Below are 17,892 nucleotides of genomic sequence, written 5' to 3'. Positions count from 1 at the left end.
ACGAAAGTTAAGTATCATTTGTGATCATGTAGAGACATGGCCAGAACAGCCTACAAAGCAGCACAAAAATACTCACAATAAGCCACTGTAAAGCAAAAAGTTGAAAAGGAAAAAGTTGTACAGGAAGCCAGTAAGAACTGCCACTGAGAAACACCTTTTCCTAAGTCTGTCATTGGGTGGAATCTTTTCAGAATGATGAATTTGTTTCTACAGCTGGCTATTGTTCACTTTATAATAATATAAAAGGCACCACAGGACCAATGAATCATCTAATATATAGAGTACCTGACCACAGACTATGCTAAGAACACTTAAAAATAAAAGGCAAATCTCAATGTGCCCAGCCAAGATGGAAGTGACAGCTTAAGTTACTGAAGATGTGTATGGCCACAGCTGGAAGAGCTTTAGGAAAGATTAAGTAATAGAACAAAGATGTACACATATACAAATACACATCCCCATGGACACAGTAACCCCACACAAATGCAAGAAGCCTTTCTTATTTAGCTGCTAAGTTGATTAAAATCTAATTATTTTTTCAGATCAAGAACAGCTGCAGGACCAAAATTAATGGATCTTTTATGAAAACAGCTGTTAAATCAACATAAGGGGATAACAAAGCTCAGTACTGAATTTTTTTTAGCTATTGACTTGAAAAATCAATACTTTGTTTTTACATCTGAAGCATTTTCTGTCCAGCAAAATAGTGAAACACTGAATAGTGGTGTTTCTTCTTTCCATCAAAGTCAGTAATCAATTTAGAAATGGAAAAGGATGAAAGAATTTCTCACCTAACTGCTCATCTAACTAACAAAGCAAGCACATTTATGATTTAAAATAGAAGCCAAGACAAATAACAGAGAGGCTGAGGCCCAAGTTAGTAGGCTACTGTAGACTTTGCTTGAAAGGTTAGTGTGAAAGAAGGCTCAGAGGTCACACAAGCTTTCTTTCCCAGCTGTCAGTATTCCACTGTGCTGAAGTGAGAGCAATACCCTCAGTTTCCCTGTTTTTGCTGTTACTGGGCTTCTGCTCTGAACTAACACAAGCTCTTCATTTAGTTCAGTAACCCACTACATACAAAAATGTTCCTTATAAATGGAACCCCAATGAAATGTAAGCAAAGACAGCAACACTTTTTACTGATTTTTGTTTTGAATTCTACAGAATATAAAGTGCAAAATGCCACAGTCCCTAAGCACTATGTATCCCAGAAACAGCAAATTTAACTTAATTTACCACCTGGTTTTCACCCTCATTCACCCTGCAGATATATGAACATTTCTTCCAGGAGATGCTATCCCTACTCTGTGCACAGTAGCTTAAAAGTGTTTTTTCCTAACTAGGCATATTTAGTCAATATCCTAAGAACTGTCCAAAAAAAACCCCAAACCCTGGAAGCCACAGAATTAATCCTATCCTTACTCCCATTGGTTATCAATTTAAATTCTGATACTTTCCATAAGCAATATGGAGACATCAGAAAAAAAGGTACATGATGAGAACCAGAGGAAAATATTTACATATATGCAGCTAAAAGTAGCCAAAGACTATTTGACTAGGAAACAAAACCATGCCACCTCCTGCTGGAGCCCTGTTAGAAATCAGGGAGGCAGAGTGTCTGGAATTGACAATATTTCCATGTGCCAGCAAACATTGTAGCTAAGGTGCAGCCTATGGCTGTAAATATTTGGAAAGATGTGTATTCAGTGTAATCACCTTTGGAAAGGGAAAGGGGAATGACTAGAACTCACTGCTCACCTACTGCTCTCAAGAATAAGGCCCTCTACTTAATTAACAGGTAACATTTTCCAGGATATTCTTATTTGCTTCCTTGCTCCACCTCTCTAGCATATCCTGCACCCTAATATTAGAAGCACTGCAAGCAGAGCAGAAGAAGCTGTTGAATGTCTGACTGTTCTTTAACTTAACTGCTATTACTCTTTCCTTTTGGTTAACTTCCAGGTTTGAAAGTCAACTAGTATTGTTCAGTAACCAAATAAAGGACATTTGGAAATCTTTATGTCCTTCTATCCAACCAGGTTCACAAAATTTGCTGCTGATTTCTACCTGTAATGAAGGGGAGTAACAAACATATATTTATGCCATGTGTCATCTAATTTCTGAGCCCAAGTCTGCCAGCTCACTTATCCAAAACAGATCACTGATTCTTTTTTTAAGAGTTTGTATTTCTAAATCACAAGTTAATAAAGATTAAAGAAGCCTTCTACAAGCTAATTTCTATGGCTGCACATGAATTGAAGTAGAAAATTGCTTCCAAATTATAATTTCTGACACTGTGCTAACAATTTAACAGCCAGAGGTATTGAAGAAGGAAAAAGCAGAGCAGCCTTTACATGTGGCAATATGCAGGTGACACCACAGGCAACAAACTGTTGAAGACTACAGCACAGCCACCTTTGCAGAGAAATCTGCAATCACCACAACACTGCCTCTTCTATCCACTAGGAAAATCTTCTTCAAACAATTCTAAAGACTCAGACAGGATCAACACAGAAAGCTTCTCACAGCTTTTATTTCACCAACGCATTAAGCTGAAGACATAATGTGGTTTTTAACAAGATAAAGCTTTTATTACTAATCTAAATCTAACAGGAACAAGGCCTTTTGTGCTGTTCCTGACAGCTTATCCAAGGGAATAATGACAGTCATCCCTAGTCATTGCATCATGCTATTTCACACAGAGGAACAGAGTTCAGACAGAAGATGAAATTGCTGCTCTCAGTCAGTCCTCCTCAACTCTATGGACCAGTTTAAAAAGTCTTAACAAAAGTCAAATATGGTGAACATTTCATCTTACACTTAGAGCCAGGTCCTGCCGTAAGCTTTGCTGAAGATGGCATGCTCTACCCTTGACTTAGTTTTTAATTTCTTTTTAGAGAAAATGACTTTAAGTTTATGAAAACACAGGGCATAACCAGAGACAAACTGGTCCATTCACTTGTGTAAGTGGTCTTTGAAACAGGAATCAGGCTTTGGAACCCTACATAACATAGTGCCCCAGTAAAAAAAGTAATCTTGCATTTTTATACTTCATGTGAAAATTAGAAAAAAAAAAAAAAAACAACAGTTTTTTTTTGCTATATGTTAAAAGCTTTTTTTTTGTTTTTGGTTTGTTGCTACTGGTCTTTGAAAAAACATGGCAAAACATAAACCACATATTCTGATGCTTAACTGATATACTTACTTCTGTAATAGACTTGACAAAGCGGATTCCATCATTAGCTCCTTTGATTTTTGCCAGACAATCACAGAAATAATCCCAGTAGTCTTTTCTGTTCCCCAACAATGTGCTTTTTTCTTTCTGGTCAAACTTAAACCAGGAAAACAAAATACAATGAGCAAAATTTAAATAGAAATACACTTATATATAGCTACTTGGAATCCTGTTCTTCTCCCAGCAGCATGTGCTTTCATAATTCCTCTTAGCTTTAGCCAATGCATTCACAAAGGAAAGAGACACTGCACTGTACCACTGCAATCCAGCACTTACAAAAGCTACTTAACTGACAGTAAGAGATAATGATGTTCTGGGTCTCTTTAAAATACAGACATCCATTCTAAACTCCTGAAACAAAGGCTGGCAGCAGATTCAGCAGCTGTTCAAGAGCAAGGCACTAACAACCAGCTGCTCAGAGACCTACAATTAAGCGTGGCAGTACCACATGGGTATGTACCAGAAAAACCTGCTCTAGCTAAATCATGTTCAGAGCAGCAATGCAGCAAGTATATGGACTGAACCCTGGACCATTCAAATCTCAAACGATTTTCCAGTTTCTGCTCTGCAACCCCATTAAAACTCCCTTGCCTAGATTAAAGCTAGATTAGCATTTGTTGCAAATTAGCATTTGTTGCAATCACTGGCATGATTATGGCATATATGGACACCACACTATGCAAACTGAATTTCAGTTTGCCCAGCAGCGTCCTCTTTTACTTAAAGGTGGACAAAAAGCAGCAGTCCAAATTAAAAATCAGCCTTTTGCCTTAAGCTGTCCATACAACAAAAAAACCTTTCTAAAGCAAAATTGTTGAAAATTTTATAAATTACTTACATCCAATATTTATTTTTCATTAAAATGTCAAGGTATCATTGACACAGTTTTTTCAGGGTAATTTAGCAAGATATGTCTTTAAAATCAAGTTCAAATCTTTCAGATCAATAAAGAAATGCCTTACATTCCTCAAGTCAAACTTCAAGCACTGCCTTTTGATTACATTTATTTTCACTTGAAATAAGTATAATAGGCAGCACATATTTCAGTCCTCTTATTACACACACCAAAATACAATAGAGAGACTCAACTGGATATTTATGGTTATTTGAGTTAAAATCCACAGGGTGAAGAGTCAGCAAGAGAAAATAAGGCCAACTTTTGCTGGTGGATTACAAATGACACAAATCACTTTTTACCTGTAAGAGGTACTCAAGCTTGTAGGAGAATTTTTGCAAGTTGACACTGTCGTCTGTGATCGGTTCGCCTCCTTCTTTAAATTCTTTACTTAATTCAGTCACTGCATCTTTAAAACAAACAGCGAAATAGTTAACTAATGCTGAGAACATATAGCACTGAATCCATAAACAACTAAATAAATACTTTCTTCACAGACACTCTGCATGTGGACTCATTTTCTTTTAGCTGAAATGTCTTAATGACAATATGGAGAAATGACTGATAAGCTTGCTATTTGAGACCACCCATAAGAAAACAAGAGTTCAAAGTGTTTCAATCAGTTGTATGGATTATTTCTTCTTTAAACATACCTAGCACTTCTGACACTTAGCAAAACCTGCTAACAGACAATTGCTAAATTGCTACCTCAGCAGAGGGAAGAGAAATAACTTTTTGCTGTCTCATGTGCACATTAAGGTATTGCCACAGGACAAACAGAATTCTGATTAGAAAGGACAAAGCATGTAATCTGCTAAAGGGGATCAGTAACACGAGAACAGTCATTCAGTCAGCACATTTATGTTCTCCATGCTTTATTCAGGAAGGTTCAGCTGGTGCTGGTTGCAAACACAAATGAAAAAAATAATTTACAGAAAAAATAAGCATACAGCAACTCCATTTCCCTGAAATGTACACCCATAGTGGGTAAGGAAATCTCAAGTCAAATATACTTTATTGTCTCCCTGGACACTCTAGCCCCAAAAGGATGTACTTCTCAGCATCAGAAATTACTGATTTTGAGCTTGCTTTCCCCTTGGTCTTATATTTATTTCAGGTGACTGAGTGAGCTTTAGCTCTCAGTCCCACTCCTTAACCCTTTGGGAAATAAAATTTCCTCTTGTTAGTAGTGAGATAGATCTCCTTTTTTATGTTACAGGAAGGTGTAGATTTTCAGCTTTGGTGCATATACCTTTTATTTAATAAAAATTAAAAGGAAAAATATCAGAATCTTGGTAGAGGCAGCTGATGAGGACAGAAAGAAAGCAGAAGAACTGTTATGAATCCGACAACAATCCTGCCTGCAACAGAACTGTTTAAATGAAGTTGGCTACTTCTAGTGGAAGACAGGTTCCACTGCAGCAAGAACAGCAGGTGTAATTCTCCAGCACCCTTCCTCTGGGTCACCTTTCCCAGCTAGGTTTGGCCTCCTGGTATCAATGTAATTGATATAGGGTGACTCTATTTGGGGAATAATGTGCTCTGACTCCATGATTTTAGAAAGTTGAACAATGTTTTATTAAGTTATATAATATAACACTAATACTATACTAAATTACATACTAAAGAAATACTATATTACGAAGATACTAAAAAAAACTTGTGACTGTCTGAGACACTCAAGACACAGCTTTGACCCAATTGGCCAAAGAATCAAAACAACTTTCACTGGTGTCTAATTAGCAAATCACTTTAGGTAAACACTCTCTGTAACACATTTTACATTTGCAAAACAAGAGTAGTAAATAGAGATGAGAATCGTTTTCTCTTCTTCTCTAAGTTTCTCACTGCCTTCCCCAGGAAAAATCCTGGGAGAGAAAATTATGTGTCTCTCTGTTCAGAGAATGTGAATACTACATCCTGTTTTTTTCCCTTACCATATTAGCATCAACTCCACACCATCTTCCCAATAAGGAAGGCTGAGTTTTAGGCCCTTTCTCTTTACTTCACATGAAGTCTTGTAGCAGTACAGCTTTATGCATGCTGATGAAGTACTAGTTAACAATGCACATCTCACACACCCCTTTCTTTAAACTGTAAAACTTATTTTTTCTCTTACATGTTTAAATTTACAGAATTTAAGAACTCAGGGTCCTGCAGAAGGTACAGAATTTGTCTCACAAAAAAAAAAAAAAATCAGTCACACTGCACACTTTGAATTATGTCGCTACAATGCTGCAGGAAAAAGTTACACAATAGAAAGCACAACTCCTGCTCTGTGTTATCTAAACCCAGGCTGGATGCAGCCCAGCCTCCAGAAGGTATCTGTCAGCATGGCTCTCAGTGTACCTTGCAAGTCTCTGATAATCCGCTGCAGCTGGCTTTCGCCACTCGTGGCTGCCATCTTGGGAACAAAAGGAACTCCCCTCCTGGGCCGGTAACCTTTTCATCCATCTAGATAAAAACTGCAGAGTTCATATCCTTGAAGACCATTGGGTTGATGATGATTATTTTTCTCTGTGACACCTGCAATTGTAAAAGTCAAAAATAAAATGGAAGTCTTTATCAGCTCAAACAAGTAGAAAATAAATGCTTTGACATTTTAGATCCTGTTGAGTAATGAATTCCAAAGCCCACCCTTTTCCAGGAATCTCCTTAATGTTTTCTTCTAGTTTTCACTTTCTATTTCAGTTATTTCTTCAGTTATATCTTTCACAACAACCAAGCAAACCTCAGAGAGCAATTTTCTCTGGCTGGAGTTACAACACAGTTGGTAGTACAGCTCAGCTCTGGCTGGCATTTCACTCAATCTATCTTGTGACCCTGAGGAAGGTTCCAATGACATGTGATTTTCCCTCCCCAAACTCTCTGCCAGATCTTCCCTACAGGCTGTAGAGTAAAAAGGTAAGACAAATTTTCCATTTCAGAAGGACTTTCAAGACACAGAGTAGGCACGAGCCAAGGAGTCAAAAGTGATACACGCTTGACTCTCTGACATTGGAGCATATTTTTAATGTGCAAGAACTATTAAAATATTTAGTACTGGAGTGTGATTTTAGCACAAGGAGCACCTCACACCTCACCTTCTCAGAACCCACTGTTCCCTACACATGTAAGATGACACCACTTTATTTTAAGCTCTGTTACAGCATCCCTGGCTGGATCAACATACCTTGCACCACCTTCTTTGCTTAGGATGAGTTATACTTGGCACTCACAGAAAATCTTTCTTAAGGTAAAATTAATTAAAAGCTTCAAACACTTTAATAAAACAACCATGCCTGGGGATGTAATCTTTCCAATGCTAATCTGGGAATAATCATTCAAAGAAAAAAGCCACATAGAAACTACATAGGGAACCTATACTAAGCATCCTATTCAAAGGTTGTTCAGAATTCTGTCTGCAGAGGTACAGTCAAAGTTTCAAGCAAAGACAACACCCAAAGTACTGAATCTTTTAAAAAATTGCTGTTACATATCAGTACTTTTGTTATGATTCAAGCTGAACTACAATGAAATTATGCTGTAATTAAAATCTTGCAAACTTTTGAATCTAATGTGATTAGGTCACATTATTATATCTCCTTTCTCTTCCCATTCTTTCACTCCCAAAAGAGCTACATTGGCATGGCTGAAGTAAGTGTCTGAATTAATCAAACAGATCATCCTTCCTACCCTATGTATTAAGGTATTGCTAGGAAGTGATCCCAATGTGATCCTGTATTCTTTTCTGTTTGAAACAAAGCAAACATTTCCAAAGTCATAGAGACAGAAGAACATCAAGTATAAAGAGAAGGCTGAAACTAGACTTACTGCTGAGTTTCTCTGCATACCTGTGCTTTGTTACATGCTAGTTTCCATTTCCATGTTTTGATGTTAGTTGTTATGTTATGACACAAGTGTTACATGGACCATGCACTGCCTGGGGAAAGGCTTTTGCCTGCAAAATCCCCACCACAACCAATTGCTTCATGGACAGAAGACCAGAATAGCATAGACTACCTGACCTGTGGTGCCAAACACAGTTTTTTACCTTAAATCAATAATGTGACATATCCAAGATTCCTATCTCGATGCTACCCAGAGACCATACAAAGTACCACACTTCTTGGGACAGTTGGGGTACTACTGAAAAAAAGCAAGAGTAACAAACTCAGTGAGTCAATGTTTCCTTTTCTAAACACTCACAGTAATGTCAGCCTGCCTGATCAGTTTGGCAACTGTTACAGAAAGGAGCTGAAGTGAGAAGACTCTGCCGCGTGGGCAATCAAAGACAAAAAGTGCCTCCAAACCTTTTCCTCACACCAAGAGGGAGAAGAGCAAGGACCAACAAGGGGTCCTGCCTATGTTTCCCAAAGGACAGAATAAGCTCCCATTCAAGGCTCCAGAGACACAAAGGCTTTGGAAGAGGCATGCCAGGAAAACAGCGAGCAGATCAACTGCAGACATCTACAGAGAGGGCAGGAAGTTGGAAATTGAGCCTTTATTTAGCAATAACCAGCAGGGAGTGGGACCCTGGGCATCCTATGGCAGCCAGGCACAGCATGGGACCTTGTCAAGTGCTAATTCCCAGCAGGGTGCACAGGCAGACATTCACTGGGAGAGGACTAAGGCTGTTCAGTTTCCCCAGCCCCATTAGCACTGCTTAAATCAGTGTGCATGCCCAGAAGTCACAAATAAATGACTACTGGGTGCACAACAGCTCAGTGGCACAGGGCAAGAGAAGGCTCTGTGCTCCCAGTGGATTGATCTTGTTGAGCCAAAGCAGCCAAAGACACACATCTTTATTCCTGCTTGGATCTCTAGGTAGAATGTGAGAACCCTGAAAAGAAACCACAACTCAGCTGGAGGCATGAAGCTGCACAGCCCACTCTGCCTACTCCCTGTCGCCTCTCAATACCTGGAGCAAGGTCTCACAGCTTCCCCCTTCCTTGCATCAGCTCCCACACATGACACATGCATTTATCCCCTTCTCTTCCCAGAGCTGAAGGGGATCTTTTGTCCTGGACTATGGCATAGGGCAAATGTGCTGAAACTTCTACTTGTCTTCTCCTCTACAAAATGAGGAGAAAGGCTCTTCTCCCCTCCATGGTCCTTCCAGAGGTATTCTTAGAAAGCACAGCTCATCCCACAGAAAGGTGCATAGCTCTCAATTCCTATGGCAAAGAAAGTTGAAAATGTATCTTAACTGGTTTCTCAAGGCTTCAAAATAGGAAGAGCTTCTGTAAAAACCTGATCTAGTCCCTCCTGATCACAGAACATTTTGCCCAGAATTCCTTAATTCCTCCAGAATTCTCTGTTCCTCCAGCATTTCCTATCCTACTATGCACACCTATAAATATTTGCTTTGTGAAAACAGCATGATACATTTCTCAGGCATCAGTGACCTGCTGTGGGTCGGGAGCTTTTTAGATGATGCATTGTTACCTCTTATATAAGAGCACTGGACTAAGGCAGATGGCATTAACTTGCCCAGAACTGCTGAGCTGCAATGACACCAGCACAGCTACACCAAGGACCTGGCACAGAGGAGGCAAGACAGGGCATGCCACCAGTCCCTCCTCGCACTCCTGGGCCGTGCCTGCTGATCTCTGAAGGTGGTTCCTGCCTTCCCTGCTGGCATAAGTGCTAGTGTGGGGGTGGCAATCTTCTTTACAGAGGAGGATATCCTGGAGATTAAAGAAAGAAGCAGAAAGGAAATAGCCCACATACAAGAAAAGGAAAGATTTACCCGAAGGGGAGTGAGACACATATAAAACAGGCAACAAAGTACAATGACTATAATTAAACTGGTTAATGAAGTAGCTACAATGACCTATATTAAATCTGATTCTATAAAATTTATCTATCTTCATTTTTTACATCATGTCTGCATCTCCAACATCTCGCTTTTTATTTTTTTATCAATTGGTCAATTTTAGGCAACTTTGACAGAAGGCAGCCATCTTCAAAATATAACATCTTCAAAATATAACATCTTCAAAATACTACTTCTCCATGTGCAATGAAAACAGGAAGCAGGGAGGATGTCCATGAGCAAAGTGTTTCTGCATTGTTAAAAATGCTACAGTGAGATCTCCGTTGTAGCTTGATACCAGAGAATCCATTCCCCACCCAAATGTGTTTTCAGTGTGCAGTAAGAGCAGAACTCACACTGCAGACTTGGTGTAATTCACGTAAACAGTAAATCAGATTTGCAAAAAATATTCATTGGAAACCAAGATCCACTACTTTCTACTGCTTACAGAAATATCTCTTTTTAATATGATTACTCTGATCTAGTTGTTCCAAACAAGGGCACTTCATCACATGGCCCCAGATGGTATCACAAGACCTTTAATTATTTGGTGCCCACAATCCTACACTGTTTCTAACATTCTATATGAAACAAAACAGGCAAGGGAATATACTGAGAAAAATGCTATGTTTGTAAGTCATAACTTTAACTGCATTATTTCTTTGTGTAGGGTGAACATGATAAGTTCTATAAAAGCAGATACTGACTGATAACTGCAAGTCACACAATGGAAAAAACCTCCAAACAGCCTACCTGGTCATCCAGCTGGCTAAAAGACACACTGACAAAAGACACTGAATGCAAAACTCATGGCAAAGATGAAGGAAGAACTGGGGGAAAAAAGTCCCTAACTCTCAGAACTGCAACAGCATTGATTCAGTTAAATAATTTCATTCCAGTAATTGTCTGAAAAAACTACTTTGTACTTTGTTAGAGCAGCAAACATAGAGCCTCAGTGAAATTCACGGTAGCTGTGCTGCAGCTTTTCTTATTTTGTACCATGCAGGCACATAGAGCCACATATCCATAAAGCTGGAGAGCTATTTGCTGAAAGTAAGGATCTGAGGTATAAAAGAGACAGCATGACTCTTCTGTCACGCACACATGTGCTTTTTATAGGGCAACTCAACCCTTTGTGCTCTAACATTGCATACAAAGATATGTAACTGATAGAAACACACACTGGACTATATTAAATAGGAGGATTAAAAGCAAAAGGCAGGCACAGTCTGAAAGACAGCTAGGGTTTCCATTCTGAGAAGTGAAATTTTCTTTCCAAATTAATCATCCCCCTTCATTTTCTACACCAACAAAACTTCACATTTCAGTGACAAAAACATGGTTTGGGAATATAAACAATTAGCAATAAAAGACATCTTGCACATGTCCAGAAAAACAAATTCTCAGAGGATCATAACATAGCGGAAGAGAGTACTAGATGAAAAGCATAAATACATTCACATTTCACAAATGCTTGGCAGAAAATGAGCATTTTTATAGTTAAGGACTCCTTACAGTAAAGCCTTTTTGTGGGAAGGCTCTGGTGCTCTAGGAATATTTGCATTTTACAGCATAAGAACACTAACTAATGACATTCATAAAATGCAGGTTGTACCCCATACATGACAGAAGAGACTGATACAAAAGAATCCGTAAAGTTTTAAAGGTTTTTTTGTGCAATCCTCTCTATTCTATGGACAACTGACCTACATTCCATCCCTATTCCTTGTATTTGCAACCTCTTCTCAGAAAGAGATCAAAACTAGGCAACACACAAGAGTATACAGTGGCACGATAAGAACTCCATGAGACTGAGTTAATTTTTAACCTTGAGTGGACAAAGCTGGCACCCTAACAATTTTTTTTAATGCTGCACCTATCAAATTGGATCTCCACTCTAACACCTGGCTTGAAACCTTTTAAAACCTTACATTGCACTCTGCCAAGGAGGACAGATGCATCAGACTAGGGACACAGATTCCTGACCTGGAGAAAATTGTTTTTTCTCTGATATTCCTTCACATCAATAACTGAACAACAACATCATGAACAACATGAACTCAAATGACCACTTTCTGCAAACAACACCACAGGGATGACCTAGTACATATCTCACAAAGACAACCTTGTCTCAGCCCTATCTCATGATGACAGAACTTCCCTGTTTGAGGAAGCAGTCAGTTTACAAAGTGAAGAGCTCTCTTCTGATAACAGGAATTTTACAATTATTGCTTTTAACAAACTTGCCTGCCCTTTTCCCTTAGGACACATGGGGCCACTCTGTGTCCTATGTCAGGAAAGCTACACTTTGTTTACTAACATCTGTCAATTAACCCAACCATAACTCTCCCAGAGACTTGCTTCTCCACACTGCTCCCATCCTATTTCACTCCCCCTGGGAGAAGGTACCCCTCCTGTCTCAATGCCTGTATGGTGAGCTGAAAATACAGAATTCATTCTAAAGTGAAAAGGCTTTTTTCCCCCTTCATGCTCTCATTCTCCCAAACAATTCTCCCTGTGTCCCTCCCTGCCACAAAATCTGCTCTTTCTCTCTACAACTCATACAACTATTTAAATGCCTTACACATTCTTCAGGCCAGGCACATGACACTCAGGAGGAGCTACTCTGAGGAGCACCATGAAGACACCTACAGAAACAGAAACACCAGGGGACTTCCAGCTGCAGAGGAGCATTTGGTGATTCATGGCACTCAACTCGCTCATTGTACAAGCTTGGAGATGACAAAATCTCTTTCAGGTCTCCAAAATTGGTCTCTGAGCCTTGTTAACTTCCTCAGCAAGCTTGGCCTGACTCAAGTATCTCAGCCACGTCTGAGACTTCGGGATCGTTAAAACCAACAACAATTAAATGCTGGATTTTAATGGGACCCTTCCTCAGCAGCACTTTTTACCTCCGTATCTACCGTTGCACACTGTCCCTCCAAGCTGAGGTCTCAGAAGTACTTGAAAAGGCTTCCTCCAGCTAATGGTTTTGGCAAGTCTGGCAGATGGATGTGGGCCTTGCCCACTTGTAGCACCTCATGTGTCCTCCCTCCAGCCAGCAGCTCCCCAGAATAACTCCTGGCCAATATGCAGTTCCCAGTGAAATACCAACTTGCAACACTGAAAATTACAGGTTTTGACCACACATGTAGACCAAATAGAGGGTGAGGCAAGCAAAAACCAGGCTGAGACAACCCAAACTGACAGGCCACTGAGTGAGTCATGCTGCCCAGAGTCAACAGAAAGAATTCTTGTTTTCCTTCCTCTGTAGCAGGAAGAATGGAGTATTTCCTCTCTCCCTCTTTTCTTGTGTTTTCCAGTGAGGGTCACCATTTCTGGGGGAAAGGGGAAATTTCAGAGTTAAAAATTCCAAAGATTTAGAAGCATTTGGAGGAGATGCCTGTACGAGACTGTCATGCTGGGTGGCTGGGAGGAGACAGGCTCACAGATGACGCAGGTTTGGCATGAGCCCAGTTATTTGGGATATCCTGATCCAACCAGCTCACCTTCGAAACCTAAACTGCCTTGTAGCAGTAGCAGGACCTTTCCTGTCCTCATCCTTCTTCCCAGCAGGACTCATTCAGGGGTTCACTGTTTGTAAATACCTGCCAAGGTCACTATCCCACCAATCTACACAGAATACCAACATGGGCAAAAGTATTAAACCAAAGGAAGGGCATACAAGTCAAGGTCCTGTGCTTACACTGAGATCCAGGCACTTTGCATAAAAAGTTCTGCTCTTTCTATCAGTGTTACAAACTGTAAAACCTTCTTCAGAATACATTTGGGCAAAGGATTTTAAATTATTACTATTAGAGAAATTTTGGACACAAACAGCTACCCCTTCACGAACAAAATGGAATTACTACATCAAAATATGAACTAGACTAGATACAAGCTGCTAAAGTGTCCTTGCATTGGCAAAACCGAACTAATAAATACACAGTAATACAAATAAATATATTAAAGTGATCATGTGTAACAATAAAAACACTTAGGGTTCTTACAGTTCCCTTAAGTTTAATAATCTCAAAAACATGTAAAGAATAGTAGAAGAGTTTGACGTTTATCTGACAAATAAACAATTGTTAATTTTTAAATGCAATCAACTAAGAAAAACAAATAACAATCTGGGTTAAAAAAAATTCAGTATTACTTTTCCTTGAGTCCACTGCATAATTTCTGCAATTTCAGACTACATCTTGACTAGTTTTATCTCCCTAGTTGTTTCTTTAGGTCTCCATCATGCACCAAACAAGAGGAACCCAGCCTCCAGGATGTTAGGACAAATTCCTATTCCTTTTACGTAACCCTCTAGCAGTGGAGAGAGGGACTGCAAACATAATACACTCTTTCACTGTTATCAAATGGTGTACATAAGAGACTCCTTTATACATGAAAATCAGGCTCCATAACTAACAGGTTCTTGTGAAGTAGTAGTGAAACCAGGTTTATAACAAATGCTGTCAGATATATATACTACAGATGATACATATGTATACTACAACAACCAGAGCAAAATTGACTATTAGTTGTTGTTTTGCACCACAGTATCTTAAGATACAACTTTTTAACTGCAGCACAGTCTCCTAAATGTGAATGTTGGGAAATGCTATTTGGAAACCCTAGAACATTTTTTAAATTCAAGCACTCCCACGAGGACCATTGGAAGACTCCAAGAAACTGCCTTGCACACCATAAAATCTGGAAAACATAAAACACACTACTGCATGGCAGTAAGAGAGAACATGTTGCCATGCTACTGACCAGAAAGAGAACATGTTTTACCCTGTAAGTTTCACCCTGGCTTGCCTTCATGAGCATTCAAAGTCAGAGCTGGATAAAATCATCCACTTTCACTCTTCAGCATTAAAGAAACAAAGGCCTGGTACTTCTCCCTCTGTTCAACTTCAAATTTAAAACTTCAAGCTTGGTTTCAAGTGACAGGCAAAACCAGGAGAGTGAAATCTACAGCTGACCAACTCTGCGTGCCAAACCAACCTTGCAAAAATCAGCGGCAGGCTGGATGCAGTGACCCGGACAGAAAGGGGGCCCAGTGCTGGGGCAGCTGCAGCACCGGGGGATTCACCAGCTTCCAGAACACGGCACAGCCCCTCCACAGCCCGACTCACCACCGCAGCACCCCTGCCCGAGAGGAATCCCGTGTCCAAAGGCAGCAGACAACCATTTCACTAAAACCTTGGGTTTTTTCCTTCTCCTTGCTCACTCTGGATTACCAGGATCAACATAAGCCGGAGGAGGAGGGCCGGCTGCAAACCCGGCATCTGCTCTGGAGACAGCCCCAGCCTCCCCGTGTGCCAGCAAAACCCTCTCCCTATCCATCCGCCGCAGATTTGCCGACACAAGGGCGAAGTGGGATTAGGGCCGCGGCAAATATTTGCCTGTCAGCACTTTACAGCGGGGTGAGGGCACGGACGCGGGCGGGTGTTTGGTTTCCAGCAGGGTGACTCCGCTCTCCCTGCAGCTGCAGGAGGGCAGAAAACAGAGGGCAGTGCTGATGTCGGCCTAAAGTCAGCGCTCTCAGCGGGACACGATGACACTTCAGGGGACTGGGTCTAGGTGGTGGCCCTGAGGGACGGGGACCCTCCGTTCCCGGGGGTTCCCATGCGATGCCAGCTAGCATCCAGCCCACCTCGGGCTGATGTGCCCCCGCCATGCCCGCGCTCACTCCGCCGCTGAGCCGACCCGGGCACCCCCTAAAGCGCCCGGCAACTCTCGCCCCGCCAGGGCTCCTCCCCTCGAAGCCGAGCTCGGCGAAGCAACAAGTGGAAGCCGCCGAAGTCACTTCCCCCTCTCCCCGTCAGCTCCCTCCGCCCGCCGCCGCCTCCCCGCCCCCGGCGCCGCCGCGCTCCCTCGGGGCTGCGCGGGAAGGGTCGCTCGGTACCTGCGTGGCCGCCGCCGCCATGTCGCGCACAGGCGGCCCGGGGTGAGGCTCCGGCCCTCCCCGCCCGACTACAACTCCCGTGAGGCCGCGGAGGGGCCGCCCCGCAGCCTGGGCGCTGTCTGGCTGCGGCGCCGGGAGGTGGCGGAGACCGAGCGCCGCGGGGAGAGCTGAGGGGTTTGGAGCGGCTTTGGGGGAGAAATCGTCGCTTTCGGCTACAGCTGCAGCTTTGGGGTGGTTTCCTTTCGGGGAGGCTGGTGTTTCTGGTGGCCTCACGCAAGGTTGCTCTTAACAGAATCACAGAGTTCTTAGGATTGAGTTGGACTCTGGGGACTTCTGGTCCAACCCCCTTCCAAGGCAGAGTCACCTCCAGCAGGTGACACAGGAGCGCGGCCAGGTGGGTTTGGAATGTCTCCAGAGGGGGAGACTCCATGGCCTCCCTGGGCAACCTGTGCAGTGCTCTGCCACCTTCACTGTAAAATTCTTCCTCACGCTGAGGTGAGACGTCCCTGTGTTTTGACTTATTGGCCATTGCTCCTTGGGCACCACTGGAAAAAAAAAACCACCCTTAATAAATTTTTGGTTTTTGTTTCGGTACATTTTAATATAGTACTGACTTGCTTTTACAATTATTCTGTATCTGTATGGGTTACATACAGATACAGAATAGTATCTGGGTTTTTTTTTTTTAGTGGGCTTTTTTTTCCTCATTTGCACATCAGTTCATCAAGCTCTTTGCACGGACAACTTGAGGCAAATGTGAAAGTCAGGCATGATAAATCTGGTATGCAGCAGATTTCGCCTCTCTGCTCTTGCCAGTTGATGAAAGGAAAATTCTCATCCCTGAACTGAAGGGATGAGAGAACATAGTCTCAAGCTGTGCCAGGGGAGGTTTAGGTTGGACATTAGGTGGAATTTCTTCACATAAGGGGTGATTAGACATTGGAGTGAGCTGCCCCAGGAGGTGGAGGAGTCACCACCCCTGGAGGTATTAAAGGAAAGACTGAACATGGCACTCAGTGCCATGGTCTGGTTGACAGGGTTGTGTTTGTTTGTTATGGGTTGGACTCAATCTCAGAGGTCTTACCCAACCTAATTGATTTTGTGACTCTGTGAAAGACGTAGGGCGAGATTACTATGTCCACATAAAATCAGAGACTGGCTGAAAGAGGGTGTGAAACTGGAACAAGAGGTTGCTTCCTGAGACAGGGTGTGGGGACTACAGGGACACAGGGTTTCTAACACTCCAAGCTTCAGGCTCCTATGAGCAGGCTATTTCCTCCTTTCAGATTTTATCCCTCCCACAATGCATGGGATTCTCTGAAAGGACATTTCTTTTCCAGTGCCTGAAATAGGCTACTCTTGTTTTCCAATTGAAGTGCAAACTTGAAAAACTTCCTTTGCTTTTTTCCCCACATTGCTTTGGTAAATAAAAGATTTTAAATTAAACTCGTGAGCAAGCAGTTTGTCATCAGTTCTTGCCGCAATGCTTGTGACTTTCTTAGCGTCATAAACATCATCTTAAGCTGAAGATCAAAGCCTCGAATTTTCAAGAGTGTTGAGGAAATATGTGTAGTGTGTGGTCACTGACATGTCATCATCATCCGTCACACATAAGAATGACTAAGTGACCTTAGGTTTTGGTGATTAATCTTCATCTAGTGTATGTTTTTTGAATAGCTCAAAAGCATTTTAGTGCCCTCAGAAATGCAGGTTGTATGCCTTTAGGATGCAGTGGGATGTCTTACACTGTTTGGAAGCAACCTTCAGGCTTACTTTTCTTGGCACACTTTGCTGAATCATGCAGCAGTGCCAGGAGCATCTGCTGAAAATGAGTGTTTGTTTTCCATTGATCTCTAGGCAACTGGGTGTCTTCCAAAAGTAATCTCAGGGTCATCAGACACAAATAATGGTAAATAAAACCCCATATAATTTCACTGCAATGGATTTTATTTTACAAATTTTCAAAAAGTCTGTGCGGAATTCTACTTTTCATTTGAAAATAATCAATTAGAATGGATTGTTCCTCTTTTTAATTATGTAGTAACAAGCTACTTTCA

General features: G+C 41.5%; 1 protein-coding gene across 3 annotated transcripts in view; it reads right to left on the bottom strand.

The window, feature by feature from the left end:
• FYCO1 (FYVE and coiled-coil domain autophagy adaptor 1) overlaps positions 1-15,914 on the bottom strand; it is a 45,986-nt gene extending 30,072 nt beyond the window's left edge. For 2 of the 3 annotated variants that reach the window (XM_058033046.1, XM_058033027.1), the window contains exons 1-4: positions 15,836-15,914; positions 6,480-6,656; positions 4,433-4,539; positions 3,206-3,331 (exon numbers count right to left, since the gene is read on the bottom strand). In XM_058033046.1, the coding sequence (XP_057889029.1) occupies positions 3,206-3,331; positions 4,433-4,539; positions 6,480-6,534 (288 nt within the window). In that variant the 5' untranslated portion in view covers positions 6,535-6,656; positions 15,836-15,914. Of the gene's footprint in view, positions 1-3,205; positions 3,332-4,432; positions 4,540-6,479; positions 6,657-14,931; positions 15,002-15,835 lie in introns of those variants that run through there. The other variant, XM_058033035.1, reaches the window with a different exon arrangement.
• Between the last annotated feature and the right edge of the window lie 1,978 nt (positions 15,915-17,892).

This window comes from Melospiza georgiana, chromosome 1, assembly GCF_028018845.1.
Source record: "Melospiza georgiana isolate bMelGeo1 chromosome 1, bMelGeo1.pri, whole genome shotgun sequence".
In the NCBI taxonomy this organism is placed as follows: domain Eukaryota; kingdom Metazoa; phylum Chordata; class Aves; order Passeriformes; family Passerellidae; genus Melospiza; species Melospiza georgiana.
Note: the sequence above shows the minus strand (reverse complement) of the source record. Positions and strands in the feature narration are given on the sequence as shown.